The following is a 16,638-nucleotide window of genomic DNA, read 5'->3' on the forward strand; positions in this document are numbered from 1 at the left end:
GAGTGAGGTTTTCACATTCTCTTCATGTCTGTCTTCTGTGGGCATATAAAAGAGTCGGCCCTGCAGATGACCACCTTTTCATTCAAGGTTTGATTTTTGATTCCCAGCTAATGCTGTTGGAATAGGCGTCCGTCTTCATCTAACATTAAAATGACATAAGTTCAGAAAGTAGAGGCAAGAAGAATTTATAGAAAAATCATTATTGATGGACTATCTCATATTTCTGCCTTATTAGATAATAATTTATTTCATACACAACTTATTTCTTCTTAATACCAACAATTGAAAAGAGTTAAATTATTCACTGAAGAGCTGTGTGCTCAGCTTTTGGAGTAAATTTCCTATAGTGCTTGAATTCATTGAACTCATAAGTCAGATTGTATTAAAAGAAAGATATCCATGGTACGTTCTATGAAATTGAGCGGTTTGAAATTTGAACATTATGTGAACACCATGTTACAGTATATACAGTACTTTGCCAAGCTATATGGGGTACTCTAGTGTACCTGCTTTGACTAAATATAGAAACACAACGCTGCAACGCTCCAGAGATACACGATACACAAGATCAGGTGGTACTGTCATTGAGTCGATTACCATTATACCGTAAACATTTTATTTGTAGGTGAGAAAGATTATATTAAACTTTCAATATAAAGTATAGTACAGTACTAACAGCACAATTGCTTTGTATGCAAGGGCATGAGATATACATATTGAACATGGTAAGCTGTTGAGTTTGCTGCTTCTGGGACCAAGGATGTACAGTATATGCAGTCGGACATTGCCCGAATGGATTTTATGTGACGTGTTCCTGCGTTTGTTTATGAAACAGTAGCAAAGCAGAAAGTTTTTATTTTTTTATTCGCAACTTCTCTTTGGTGGTATGATTTACCCTACTTTTTGACAGCCATTGCACACCGAACCTACCTAGAAGGGAGTCTCTCTCTGAATTGCCTTTCCCAAGATTTCTTCACCATTTTTCCCTGTAGGGTTTTTTTTTGGGTGGGGAGTTCTTGTGTTTTTGGGAAGTCGAAGTTGGGGGGCTGTCAAAAACAAGGCCTGTTAAAGCCCACTAACCCATTCCTCGTGTGATTTTGGATTATTGAAGAAATACGGTATGTTGTTGTTGATCAGTATTCTAGTGGGTGTAATCAGTTAACAGCCCTATTCTACTATAGTATAATTTTTGGTAAATGAAAATTGGTAATCATTTCCAGGAAAACATATTAAAGGTTTGAACAACCAGACATTCTGGTTTTCTGGGACAATCTTCAGTTTCTTTGAAGATGTACCAGAATTTGTTAAGGTTGCACAGAGGGACTGAGAGATCGAGAAATGACCAGGAGATTGAAGGGAAGGCAAGAAATTATGGTCAAAGGTTGTAGCCAGGGTCAAAAAACACCAAAATGAGATTGAGCAACCAGGATCAAGGGACAAACTCAAGTCGTGAATAGAAGTCAGAGACTTAAAACCAAAGAAACTAACCTAGCATTACGGCCTGCTTGAATTAGAAAGTAAAGGCGCGTGTAATTTTGTATCAACAGAGAATAACCCAGTACATGAGTGGCCCGCTAATGTTTAGAAACTTCTTGTAATTTTATATGCGTGTGATCCATTGTCATATGATTACAGTAGACAGGGTTTCTTACATATCGGAAAATAAGATGATGATAAAACTAAATAACTATTTTTTAATTACATAAAGTAGTAAGAAGTCAAGCAAAATGACACCTTTTATTGGCTAACTAAAAAGATTACAATATGCAAGCTTTCAAGGCAACTTACTTCAGGTGTCATTTTGCTTGACTTCTCCCTACATTCATAATGGCTAACACGGTACAGCACCTTAATTACACAAAAAAACAAATACAAAAAAAAAATGATAGATTCAGCAAATTGAATGCATTGAAATCCCAAATAATTCATAACTTTGTGCATATATTTGGGTGTATATTATAATCTAGCTCTTGTCCTTTTATATCCGCATGAACAAATACTTCCATGGTAATTGTGGGAAGCTAGAATGGTTCAGTTGTTATGGCCCTGCACAATCTGCAGCTATCTTTCAAGTCGCATTTAAATTTAAGAAGGATCAGTTCACATGATGTTTTCCATGCCACTTGTCCCTACCCCTCACAATCCAATTACATCCCTGCCAGGTATTTCAAGAACCTGCTCACCTTATTCAAGGGCAGTAAAGAGATCATTATACCCATTCAGTGTATTTTATATTTATTTATGCAGACACTAAACCATTTTGTTTGAACATTTTGTTTTGTCTGTGTGCATTGATCATTACCAAGGAGCTGTAGATTGTGAAGTAGGAATTGTAGACCGGACAGGTTTTTTTTTTTCTCATTTTCTACTACCGTTCATTCACAGGTACTGATGGCTTTTATTAGCAGAATGTAACATCAAAAGCCACCAGAGAGAGAGAGAGAGAGAGAGAGTTCACAAAAAGGCTTTTCATACAGAGGTAAAAATAAAAGCCTTGGATATAAAGCCCTTATCTTTAAGTTGAGTAACCAGCTCTTCAATAATGGACTCTAATGAGTTTGTAGCACAGAATTCAGTTGTATAGTAAGGACCGGGCAGCTCTTTGTGGGATGTACAGTCTTCATTTGCCAATCAAGAAAAGACGGAGCAGGGTGGAGCGTTTGGCAGTCTGGGGGCTTCACCTAAATAATTCCTTCCTGTGATTCTGTTGAAGTTGCTTGTTGTTAAGTATATTTTTCAGAAATGTTTCTATTTCCATGAATTTATTGCAAAGGCTGGGTTTTTTATAGCAGTGTTTCTCAGTCGTTTTGGTGTCACAACCATTTCCCATGTAAGTGCCCCCCTTTATATATAATGCACAATCATAAGAGTATGTGTGTGTGTGTGTATAACTTGGTAACCTGAAAGCAGGGGGATTCCGCCTTTGTAATTTGAGTGCAGTCACCAGAGCTGGGGGGTTTAATCGAGTGCAAACGTCTGATCGGTAACCCACTTTGTGATCCACTACCATTATAAACACTAGCAACTTGTGACAAACTCCCAGTTAAAGACACTAATATATAGAATTTAAATGTCATATTTTGAAATATGAAAACGCTGACAATATCAGTTATTTACCATATGAAAGCCTAAATGCAAAATCTTTCATCCTCTTTGATTTGTCTGCTAGGGTTCTGCCTCTGATATTTTTATTTGAGACTTAAAGGATCTACTACATCCAAAAATGACAAATGTTACTTAATCCATCTGGCTTGTATTGACCCCCGAAAAAAATTAATTTTGTGCAAAATGCATACTTTTTTCTAAATAAATACTTGCAGACAAGCAGAGTAGTGCTTGGAGAGGAAATATGTTCACCCAGCATCACACTTTAGAAATGAAAACCTGCCTCTCCCCCTCATTCAGTGGTCAAGAGTCCTGTCATCAATTCTTGTTCTCATGTGAACACATTTCCTCAGTATATATTGCTTTGATTTTGCAGTATTGATTTGACAATATTATAGTTTAAAAAATGCATGTCTTCAACCCATTGTCAGCACACAACTGAATTAATTATCTGACATATGGATTATGTGACTTGACTAACATGAGATTTTTTCATGGACATTTTTATATCGCTTGTCTGTGGTCCAGCGTTGGTTTCCATCGATGTCCATTCTATCAGACAGTTTGTTATCTCTGTTATCTATTGTGGAGACTGGCCTGGACACAGACAGGCAGACATCGTTTGAATCACCACACACGTTTATTTACACTATGTACAATACAATAAAGTGAAACACACACAACCCTAGTACTCTCCCAAAGTCCAGGCCTCACAAGTCCTCTTTTTCTTCAGGCTGCCTCCACTCCTCCCCTCCTTGACTTCATCCTCTGCACTCCCGACTCCAGCCATCGAATGGAGGGAGGCGGCCCCTTTTATACACACCCGGATGTGCTCCAGGTGCCTCCCGATTAGCTTCCGCCAGCACTTGTGGCAGAAGTGCTGGTGACCACAGGCCCTTATAGGGTTGAGCTTCTAAGCTCTGTTCCCGTGGTCCCCAAAGTCACCAGAGCTGTTGCCCACTCGTGGTCTGGCGGAGGCGTAAGCCCTCCTCCGGTCCTTCTGGGCGCCCCGACTGGGTACCAGCACCAGCCTCTCGCCAAACGATTTAAACATGGGATGAAAAATTTTTCTTGGCCATCACTACAAACTAAATGGTGTAAGCAATATACAAAAAACACATAATTTTTGATTAAGAGTATATCCTTGAGCATCATGATTTTTAGCTCCTCAAGTGTAAATGTGTGAGTAATGTATTAATGAATGTAATGAATTAAAGGCTGAGTTAAATGTACCACAAAAGTGATATACTAGTAATAAGCATGTTATCTAAATGATGCAATAAACATTTGACAATAAAATTGCTGCCTGCCCATCTAATCGCTATTCTTTAAAAAGTCTGTCCCAAACAAAGCATTTTTGCCACCATTCTAAAAGAATGAAAATACATTTGCAACAAAGCTGACTTCCATCCTAGCATGAACAGCAGTGAACTGTTGCTTGTGCGTTGCAACCCCATTCCTTGGACTGCCACATGCCCGTTTCTCTTTGTTCAGCTCAATGAGTTTTTCTTTTTTCAAAATGGGTAATCAGTGAGTAGTGCTGATTGACAATGTCTTTTATTTCCATCTTCAAAATACTGCAGTGTGGTCTCACACTGCTAGTCCGCATACATGTGTCTAAAGTTTAAAGTTGGAGTAAATGCGTGAGTGTAATCCATTGTGATTTTATCCTTCATGGGAAGATCAATCATTACAGGTTGCTAAATCATGTACTTGTCAGTTATTTTCTCTGCCTGGACTATAAACACGCATTTGAGGCAGATGATATCATTTTTTATTTAGAGGTTAGACAACAAATGGAACTTTTACTTCGACACACTATTTCAATATTCCTTGGCATTTTGAGGCAATTGGGTTATGCTCTCATCTATTGTACGACCGTTTTAAAAGAAGTTTGCAGGCAAACCTGCCGTTCCAAAGTGGGCTACAGTCTCTCTGGTGACATCAGAATATGGTACTTTCTTAGAATCTGAATTTTGCTTTGTTTTACAATAAGAGAAGCCAATTAGCTTAGTCAGCTACATTTGTCTTGTAACTCAGTGTCGATTAACAATAGTGCAAGTGGTTTAGGATTAACGTGAAGTATTTTTAAAACTTTTATATACAAGTATGCAGTTTGCCTCTGGAATAAAGTTATTACATACTGTACTTAAGCCTCCATGCATGGCAGGTAAAAGCAAAGTGATTGCATTAGTTATAGATTGCGTAGAGTCAGTGACGTTTATGGGAATCCATAATGCTTATGTGGTGGTTTATTCCTTCTTTGGTTTAAATGCTTTCTTGTGTGTGTGAACAACAATGAATTTGATGTTTTATGCATGTGTTACTTAATTATTTATGTTTTATTTCATTTATGTGGCTAAGCCTAGTGCTGAGTGTGTAAGGGGAGATTACCTTGATCAGATGCAGCTGCCAAGGAGGAAATGAAAGCCGGCTGAGAAGAGCTTTTGTTGACAAACTTATTTGACTCAATTTAATTCAATTCAGCTTATTCATATTATACACTCTTTTAATTTGGGATAACAACTATCATATTAAAAAAAGAGACATATGCATATGTATACTAGTCATTCTACTTGTCGAAGATAGGTAATAGAATAATTTTAAAATATTGGCTCACATCTCTTGCCCCACATGTACCTTCAGCACCTTTCCTTGGTATCCTTGTGTGTCTGAACTTCTCTTCACTGGCACTCCCTCTCTCAGGCACAATCCAGCGAAGCCTGCTTTTCAGACTCTGTCATTATTTTTGAGGTGCCTTTCTCACCTCCTGTCCACTTTTATACTTAATGTCTTTAAAGGCGACTCTCCCAGCATGCCTCCCATGCCATTTCTTCTCCTCGTGTGGTATAACATCCACACTTCCTCTTTCGACTTCAATGTCAAGTCCAAACTTACCAATCACACCAAAGCCAAACTAACTAATGAGATTGCTCAAAGGGGTTGGACACACACAGACCTTAGTGTTTTATTGTATAGTATTCCTTTGTAAACTCTTTGTATTTATTCATTATTATGTAAACTTTATTCTAAGTTAGATCCATGCCAATCAAAAAGCAGCCTCTTAGTTTGGAGAGCCTTCAGTATAACATGTTGAACTTTTTAGAAACATTCCCATTGCTATATACTTAATAACAGTGATCTAAGCCTTCTGCAGTCCAGTGACACCCTGACTATGCACCAGCTTTACAATATATGCATTGATTGTTTATGAAAATGTTCTTATTTGGTTTCTCTATGTCCTCTATAAAGTGGGTCTGTGAGTTTGGGACTCTAAGCTTGATCCCAGGTTGGCGAAAAACTTGGTTAGAGTAGTGTCAAAGTCAAAAATACCATGCAAGAACATCTCAAGACGATGAACCAAAGCGTATTAAACATCAATGTGAGACGATGTTACAGTGCATTTGCTGCACCACTTCTTAGCTAAGCTGGTCAGGTCTCTTGTGTGCTCAGGTCACAGCCTTGCCATGAACATCAGGCCTGGGGATTGATTATACAATTTAAGACATGGTAGTCCCGATTCAGTTGCAACATCTATAATGCACTATGAAATGCTTCTACGTAATTCCACATGAATTTATTAAAATTATAGTAATAAACTAACAGCTGACTATTATTAATTTTTACATACTAAAAGTACTGCGCTTGCTCCTATGGGCTATACGGTCCTGGTGAAGCCGGAGCGAGAGCTTGGTTTGCATTGCCGACAGTAAGTCAGGCTTGTTGGTGTGGCAGACTTGTGCTGGGCTTAGTCACTGATTCTGCTCATAATTTTTATTGACAGAATTTCTAGTTAAAGCCAATGTGTGGTGTGATCCAGTTTAGTGATCTCATGCTTTTTGCAGATAATGTGGTCCCGTTGGCAGCTGAATGTGAAGCAGTCGAGTTGTAGATCAGCACCTCCAAGTATAAAGTCAAATTTCTCAGCAAGAAAAGGATGTAACGTCCTTTTCATGTTCGGGAGCAGATGCTACCTCAAGCAGAGGAGTTTAAGTATCTTGGGGTCTTGTTCACAAGAGTGGGAAGAAAGGAGCGAGAGATCGACAGGCGCATTGGAGTGCAATCTGCAGTTATGTCGCTGTTATACCAGTTAGTTGTGGTGAAGGGAGGGCTAAGATTACATTCTTATCTTCACCTATGGACATGAACTTTGAGTCGTGACCAAAAGACCTAACTGGTGGTTATGAGTGATGGAAATTAGCTTCCTTCGCACGGAGTTTGGGCTCAGCTTTAGAGATAGGGTGAGGAGCTCAGGCAATCGAGAAGTCCTCAGTTTAGAGCCACTGCTACACTTCTTTGAAAGAAGCTAGTTGAGGTGTTTCAGGCATGCCCAACTGGCAGACCTAGGACATGCTAAACAGATTGTATCTCCCAGTTTGCCTGGAAGAGCTTCAGTATCCCCGTATGGGAGTTAAAGGAAGTGGCAGCAAAATGAGAGCTCTGGGCATCTAGGCTGCTGCCTCCACAATACTAATCAAATAAGCTGTAGGAAATGGATGGATGGCAGAACATAAGACCAACTAAATGTTGCATTTTCTGTTTACTTTAATGTTGTGTATTTCCTCAAAGCAGTACAGGTTCCAGCATTCAATCTAGAAATATGAAATACGTAATCATCAACACTGACTAAATATTACGTATACTGTTAATAAGACATAGTGCTCGAAGCACAAAAATGGAAAGAATCCATTGTCAACTTGTAGTGTCAAGGGTCAGAAGTGAGAGTTGATCATGCACAAAATGTGTCACTTGAGTTTGTGAACTTGGTACAAATACTGATCAAGGGATAATGCGCAACAGACTTACCATCACCTGACTTAATACAAGCAGTGATCGCAGTCACGTACCACATGCAAATGCATTGCTTATACAAAACAGGAACATTAGAATAAAACAATCAATAAACCTCAGAAATTACAAAATAAACCAAAATACATGTATAACCAATGTTAATTATTACTATTTATTTATTCATGTATTATTTACGCATCTGCTGAATTACGACATTAAAAAATAGGGCATTTCCTGAAATTCATGTCAGACTAAAGATATAGTAAGTCAGGTTGCCGACCAAAAAGCACAGAAGTTAAAAGAAATCAGAAAATCTTTGAAAATGCTGATTTTGATTGTACTACAACATGCTTACTGGATTGTACAAAACACGAAACACGTGTCTATCCTTTCTTTTTTGTTTATGCTTAAACATGAGATTATGTCGTGTAGAGAGATGTCTCTGCACAGCATGACAAGAACCCATTACTGGCTGCCTACTCAGAAGTTTGTGATGTGTTTTCTGCTGTCCATTCTCTGTCATCCCTGGCTACCACACTTTTCTAAAAAGCACTAGATCACTGATACACAGACAAAATGTCAAGCACATTTTTATTGGAATTAGAGTAAGTGTTAGTAGTGAAGCTCTCTGTACTATCTACACCATTCCTCCATAGAGACATTTGCTCATCATCTTTGCTTTTTTTAAGCACTAGATGAGTTAGGTGCATGCAGTATCATTCCTTAAATCAGCACAGAGATGAGAACACATCTAAATTAAATGGGCATAATTACGTCACATGAGAGCTTCCCAGTTTACTTCTGGACTCAATAACATTAATTTTAATTATAACATGAATTTAATCTTCTTTAACAATTCCAAAGACGTGTTTACTGATCTTTCCTGTTATGTGTTGGTGCACTGCTCTGGTTTTGGTTCTGTCTTCAATGGTGTCCATAAATTTAATTGACATAGGCAAGTAATACATTTATACCCCATTGTTACTTTATATTAATGATTCATTACTTTAAATGAACAATTCAGCTTCAAGGCATGACTTGATCCTGGAGAAAAGCAGATTTATACTAATTTGACAGACTGGCATCCTGTTGGGTTGAACTTCTGCTAGGAAAGAATCCAGCCCCCCCACCAGTTAATCAAATGGGATTAAGCAAAACAAAAAGAAACTGTGGATGGGTGATTAAAATGCAATTAATTACCATAACAATATTTAATATTGGTTAAGGAGTCAATTGTCTGCTAAAAAGGGTGCAAAGTAGCACTCTGGGGACCTTTATGGCATAAGTTGAGATTGTGAGTGGGCGAACAGGCAGTGAAGGGGCCACTGTAAAATTTGTTTGGCACAGAAAAATACTTTATGATGGTAAGCATCTTTACAGGCTTGTTCATCAGGTGGCTTTGTGCAGATGCCCTTATATTCAGGTTTTTAGTATTTTTCCCATTGCTCCGTATTCTCTTGTTTCTGTTCCTCTGAAATCCAAGCATTTCAAAGACTTTCTAAAAGCCATTACTACAATATCTGGAGGGTTAAACTGTAATGACTGTAACACATAATGCTTCAGTGTGTGACCATCCGCTCCTTTATTTCAGATCCTGTGAAAAATTTCATTTCACTGCGATTTGTCAGAGAGCCTGCTGATTCCATCGCAGTCAGAGGAGGAAATGTGCTGCTGGACTGCTCTGTGGAATCGAGCCAAGGCACACCAGTCATTTCCTGGAAGAAAGATGGCATCTTTCTCGATTCAGTGGTAGAAGACAGAAGACAGCAGCTATCTAACGGTTCCCTCTTAATTCAGAATGTGGTGCACTCCCGGCACCATCGACCAGATGAAGGGCTCTACCAATGCCAGGCTACCCTCGAAGGTGTGGGAGCTATTGTAAGCAGGATGGCAAAAGTCACAGTAGCTGGTGAGTGGTGCATGAATTATTCAGCTTTTTGGGTATAGTAATCATTGTTGTCTCCTTAAAATGTGATCAAAAAACAAAATATATATTCACATACACTTTAATACGTACTGTATAGGGGTGTCCAACTCCAGTACTGGAGGGCCGCAGTGCAGTGGCTGCAGGTTTTCATTCTAACCCTTTTTCTAATCAGTGGCCAGTATTTACTGCTAATTAACTTCTTTTACTTTCATTTGAATAGTCCTGTTTTTAAAGATTCAGTCCTCTGAATTGATTCTTTTCTTCATTAAATGGTAGCCAAACAGAAATGAGATATGAAGTGAGCTAACAGATGACCAGCTAAATCAGGGCTTCAATCTCCAACCAATTTCACTCCAACCATTTTCTTTATGAAAAGCCAATTCTTGCTGTTAATTAAACTCATTATTTAATCGCATGGCTTGTTGCTACTTTCATTGTGCCATAGCAGACATTTCCAAAGTGGTTAATTTTCAGTTTTTTCTAATAACACCGTTGAAATGTTTTGGTGACCTGAGCAAATCAGCCTTAATGAGACCTTCACCTTTCTATATTTTCAGATGTTATGTGATGGGCACAGGTTAGTTGGTCAGGCAGCGACTCATTTTGTGTCTCAATTATTTTTTGGCGGCTAATTAAATAATTGGAAACAGCTAAGGGGTCTGAGTCAACTTAATTAAAATTAATGCTGTCCACTAATTAAGAAGATGGTTAGAATGAAAACCTGCAGCCGCTGTGGCCCTCTAGGACCGGAGTTGGACACCCCTGCAGTATACTGAAAATGTAGTGTTTATACGTGTATATATGGTACAGTAAGTGTATGTGTCTTTTTCCAAGGCATTTCTCACTTTCATATGGGGTTGCTATATTTGACCACCCTTGCTGCATTCTCCTAAGTGCGGTTCTTCACCTGATACCCCTTTCTCCCTTAGATCCCCCTTTGCACAGTCCAGTACTTTATATTTTGTTGTCTTCTCCTTTGTCCCATTTCCATGATTCTGCTCCCCACATCTTCTCATGACATGCACATACCAGTTTAACCTTCTTCCCTATATCTTTTTAGAGATTTCCCCAACTTTAACTGTACCTCTGATTCTCTAATTTCTGAACTTATGAAGCTTTGTTAATCTGCACATCCATCTCAACATCCTCATTTCTGAAGAATCCAGTTTCCTTTCATGCAGTTTTTTAAATTTACATCTTTCAGATCCATACAACAATGGTGGCCTGACCATTATTTTACTGTAAAACTTTACCCTTCACTCTTGCATTAATTCTGTAGTCACAAAGCACTCACGATACTTTAGCCCATTTTATTCTAACGTGATTGGTTTATTTCTGAATCTAGCCCGCCATCGTTCATAACAGTTGATTTTAGACATTGAAGCATTTAAAGACTTTTAAGCCTTTCCTCCTGGAGGGTAAGTCCTCCACCTTGTTCTTGCCCCTTAAACATGAGATATTCTTTCTTTTCCTACTTATCTTAAGGTATGTATTCTCCACAGCTCTCCTCTGCTCCTCCTGTTTCCTTTCCACAATATTCTTACAGATACCAAACAACACAACGTCTACAAATAGCACGGTTCTTGGGGCCTGATCTATTATTTCCCTATCAATAACATCCATAGCTAGAATAAAAAGAAAAGGGTTTGGTGATGATTCTTGATGTAACCAACCTTAACTTCAAACCCATATGTTATTTCTACACTACTTCTCATTTGTGTGTAGGCACACATACATTTCCTTAACTATCTTTACCAACATGTCTGGTACTGTCTTCTCTCTCATACATCTCCAAATGTTTTGCTGGGCTACTCTATCATGTGCCTTTAAATCAATAAATACCAAGGGCTGTGATTTATGTTTTTCTATATATTTTTTTATAATCTGTCTCTCGGTAAAATTCACATTTTCCTTTTCCTGAAATAAGTTCAAACTGTACTTCCCTGAAAGTCATCTTTTCTCTCAGTCTTTTCTCTCAGTTACTCTTTCACTTATTTACATTGTGTGACACCAACTTTACACCCTAATAATTTCCACAATCCTGGATGTTTCCCTTCTTCTTATATATAGGCACAGTTATACTGTTTCATTGATGTGGCATTTACTCTTTTCTCTAACATTAGCTCCCATAACAAATCTATTCCTTACTCCCCCAGAGTCCTCCAAGCTTCAGCTGGCAGCCCAGCTAGTTCTATTGCCTTTCCATTGTCCATTCTTTCCAGTCTGTTCCTTATCCCTGTTGCTACACCCTCTTCTGTTATGCCATCTTCTGATATTACCCTTGGATTCTTCTCATTCAACAATTACTCAAAGTATACTTTCCATCTTTGCTTAATTTAATGTGCATTATCAAACACAATCCCGACTTGTTTTTTATCTGCTTAATTTAGGTAAGATCTTTTGGGTTTTGTCTCGAGCCTTCACTAGATGAGATGTAACACCGAGGTCCTGACTCTCTGTCATCATAAAAGATCCCTAGGCATCCTTTGTAAAGAGTAGGTGGTATCCCACTGTTCTGGCTAAACTGTCCACCACAGCCTGGTCATTCTGGCCCCCTAATAATCCCCTGTGTCTAATTGGCTCACTATGTCTCACTCTTTCACTTCCTAAAAGCTAATGTGTGGTGAGCGTACTGGCGTAAAAATGGCTGCCATCGTGTCATCCATGTACATATTGATGGCTGTTGAAGTGGCTTTACACTCAAAATATAATGTGCTTTGAGTAGTGAGAAAAGCACTATTATTATAATTATTATTATTATTCGTTTATATCTTTTTCTCCCCTTCTGGTGTTTCCTGTTCAATACATAACTCATCCGTTGCCTGCACTTTTGCAATTTCCGCTGCTCTCTTTGTATTGTTATTTATTCTCTTATATTCCTCCCTGTCTTTTCCCATTCATGTTCTTTCCACCTCAACTGTGCATCCATTTTGACCTGGAGCCCTTGCACTTCTTTTATTCCATCACCACATCTCTTGTATCTGCTGGGGATATCCATGAATTTTATGAAATTGGATGTTGAAGCATATGGCATAAATAATATGATATGATAAATTAAAAATAAAATAACTTTACATTCTCAAATCCACTTTACAAAAATACATGGTTGGTAGACTTGGCACATACAGTATCTTAGCAGTTTTGGGTGCACGGCAGGAAACAGTGCCAAATAGCACACTAGTCCTTCATAAAGTCTACTCACGCGTACATTCACACTGGGCCAATTCAAGGCTTAGTTCTGACTAATGCAGATACAATTAAACACTGTTTTGTTTTCAGTTTTAAAGTTTTTACTTAATGCTAGCATTTTCAAATCATTTTCTAAAGGTTTATGATATACTCTGAAATGTCAAAATAAGAAAAAATCGTCACTATAAAGCAGTAGTACTACGCCCTGGAGATCTCTGTGTGTTTTATGCAAAGAGATTGGATGAAAAATAAGAAAAAGTATTGTTTTTGGTGCCATCTAGTAGTGGCAGCTTGAAGATTGTAGGAATTCCTTCAGTCTTTAGTTATATGACTAATCCTGCTGGTCAGTTGTCCTTTTTATTCTGGCTGGATGGAAGAAGTGGGGTTGGAGGTGGGGAGGAAGTGATGTAAGGCATTTTCTGGCCGCTATTCCTCCTTTCTAAAGAGGGAAATGGAGACTCTGAAAAAGCATTCCACCCCAGTGTACCCTTAAAGTAGTCAATGTAAAAGACTCAGCAATCCTGTGTGTACGACAACACCTAAATCATTCTTATTGGGAATGCGTGGTTTGTCAGCTAAAAGGGCTGTTTGTTTATGGAGTGATCCTGAAGTAAATTGAAATGTCAAAAGAGCACGGAAAGAACAAATCAGACCTCTTTGTGTGGACAGACGATGAAGTAAAATGGCTTTTAAAGGTAACAGACAAATTTGAAGATGACAAAATCTTGGAAAGTAAAGGCCAGGAGTCTTGCCAAAATAAATACAGTGAAATATTTGAGTGTTGGCTGAAGTACAGGTTAGGAAGGAATCATTCCTTAGTAAAGATAATATCACAGCGACAAAATTGAAGTCTGACCACATAACAATCGTATGTCAGCATTTTTGAAAAGCTCCCTTTTCCTCATCAACACAATACTACAAGATCGCACGTTTTCAGATTTAAACAATTTGGAGTGCATATTCAAAACTATTTGTTTTCAGAGGCTTTTTCAGTGTAGATGGAAGGCCAAAACAAGTAAAAAGATCTGTCACTGTTAGTGTGGACTAGGTCCTAAAGTTACCAGTTAACCAAACATGTACATCTTTTGAGATATGGGACAAAACCCGGAACACCCAGAGAAAAACCCAAGTAGACACTGAGAGAATGTGTAGACTACATGCACACAATGACCACGTGAGTAAAACTGAACCCAAGATGGTAGATCAGTGAAGCAAATTGACTCGCTGAGAATGAGTATACATGTGTGTGATGTACAAAACCCCACTCTGGGTTTATTCCCATCATGTGTTCAGTGGTCCACCCTGATTTGGATTTACAGTGGTACCTTAGTATACGTCCTTAATCCGTTCCAGATCCTTTGACTTATACCAAACAGGACATATACCAAACTAATTTTTCCCATAAGAAATAATGGGAAAATGATTGTATATAACAATATTCTTATTGTTATTGGCATATTATACATTGATGGGGTTGTATAAAATAATTTAAACACTGCACTGATACTAAAATACAATACTTGGCATACGGTATGCAGCAGCCAAGTTCCGGATACGCATGCCACCTTCATGCTTTTCAACAATCAATTCAAATTTACATGAAAAAACACAAAATCACGTTGTGACGATGCGGGTTTGCTGTATGCTGTCAGGGAGCCCTTGAACCCTACACTGTCGGTAATGTTACCGATGAGTTTAGCAGTGAGGCACAACAAAGCATAGGGATGGTGAAAAAGTGCAAAGTGCTTTTATTAAAACAATCAACAAAACAAGGTGTTCAAATTAAAGTGCAGTGTCCAAAGTTCCAATAAATAATCCATAAAATTAGAAGTGAAATGTGGAGGTTAAAAACAATAGAAAAAAGTCTTCTTAAAAACAACGAGGTTAAAATACAGCAGGACGCATTCTTTAAAAAAAAAAAAAATACAAAAAAACAAGAAGCCTGGTGCCTTTTTACCTGGCGGCCCCTGTGCTTCCCAACATGGGAGTTGCCCTACTTGCAGCTGATCTTCACTCTGCCTACTTCAGCTGTTCAGTTCACCTCTCCGATCCCTGGCTTCGGTAGGCTCCTCCTGACAGCGACTTGGGATCCACAGCGACCAGGGCGCCTATGCTGGGGAATACACTCGCCCAAGTCCCGACTCCCGCGGCCTTACGTGAAGAGTCATCCTCTTTCCTGTCAATCCCGCTCCATGATCACTCAGCGGGAGTGACCACTACTACTATTCCCCTGGTGTCAGCCCAACACCCAGGCTCCCTGTTCAGCTGCAATGCTCTCCTGCACCCTCTCTCTCTCTCTCTCGTCCGTTCTTTCTTTTTCCACCCCTTCTAGCGGAATCGCGCTTCTATTTATCAAGCAGCTCCAGGAACAGTCACGAATGCGGATGGTCTCTCACCTGTGCACTTAGGTGAGAAACGCCCACATCATGAATCGCCCTGAGAACCGCTTCAGCCACACAACCATCACGCCCCTTCACCAAGCCGCGAGCGCAGTGATTATTTATTTTAAAACTGGCCTTTGACAGGAGCTGTGGACCCGCTATACCACACACGTGAAAATTCACAGAGAGTTATAGCGCGAGTTGTTCACTGAATGCTGGCAACTGGTGCACTGATGCTCATGGGCAGTTGTGGCTTTGTCTTGAGAGAGGTAAACAAGGGTAGCACGCGAGTCGTATTCCAAACAAAGGTCGTATACCAAGCAAAATGTTTCACGTCCAAACAGGACGTATACCAAGTTGGACTTATTCCAAAGCGGACCTATACCGAGGTACCACTGTCCTGGTTAGTAAAGGGATGGATACTATCCAACCTCCATTCACTTTTTAACCCACTTACATAGTTTAGTGGCAGAAAAACAAGTGTAGGTGTGTAAGGAGCCCCAGTCTGAGCTCTGTCTTCACACAACCCTCAAACCTACTTAAATTCTTACTTCTGTCACATATTTGTGTGTGGCGGTAGTTTGACTGGTTTGGAGGAGTTTGTTATTTTTAATTCTGAATTGTGCATTGATAAAAAAGCACATATGACATAGCTTTAATACATTTCTTTACAAAGTGCTGTCTCATAACTACAAATGAAAAAGTATTACCCTAACTTAGTTCTAGTAAGCAAATAAATCATGTGATGACTGTTCAGAAGGAGCCAGCCTAGAAGTTTGCTGAAGCCAATGTCACGTTATGTCCGACTTGCTGAGGCAGTTGCTGATCTCATCGCTGGACATTCAACTGTGTTTCTATTTTCCATCACAGTTGTGCTCACCCTTTTTTGTTACGGTCAATAACGTTCTGCTTGACAGATCCAGGGACATTCAAGAGTTAACAGTTATAGCAAGTTCAGCTGCAATTGCTGTCCTTTTTTCTTTTTTTTCCATTCTGTCATGGTACCTAAAATATAAGACATCAGACAGAGAAGCTTCTGTTTATGAGGTCCAAAACACCTGCATTCCTCATTCCTCATCGCTGCATTATATGCATTATACTTCTGAATGAGCGTTCATTGGTTGTTTGCTGCCATGCTTGTGAAGTCCACAACTATGACTAAAGATAAATTTGTTGGGGCATGGGTTAGTTGGAGTGAGTTCCTGGCTGTGTCAGACTAGATCTAACCAGAAACACTTCATGGGA

At 39.0% G+C, this 16,638-nt stretch overlaps 1 protein-coding gene across 3 annotated transcripts in view; it reads left to right on the forward strand.

Moving 5' to 3' along the window:
* The window catches only part of dcc (DCC netrin 1 receptor), an 842,366-nt gene that overhangs the window by 312,388 nt on the left and 513,340 nt on the right, over nucleotides 1–16,638 (forward strand). For all 3 annotated transcript variants that reach the window (XM_039750409.1, XM_039750410.1, XM_039750411.1), the window contains exon 2: nucleotides 9,488–9,805. In XM_039750409.1, coding sequence (XP_039606343.1) covers nucleotides 9,488–9,805 — 318 coding nt within the window. The remainder of the gene's footprint in view (nucleotides 1–9,487; nucleotides 9,806–16,638) is intronic.

Source organism: Polypterus senegalus, chromosome 4 (assembly GCF_016835505.1).
Source record: "Polypterus senegalus isolate Bchr_013 chromosome 4, ASM1683550v1, whole genome shotgun sequence".
Taxonomy (NCBI): domain Eukaryota; kingdom Metazoa; phylum Chordata; class Cladistia; order Polypteriformes; family Polypteridae; genus Polypterus; species Polypterus senegalus.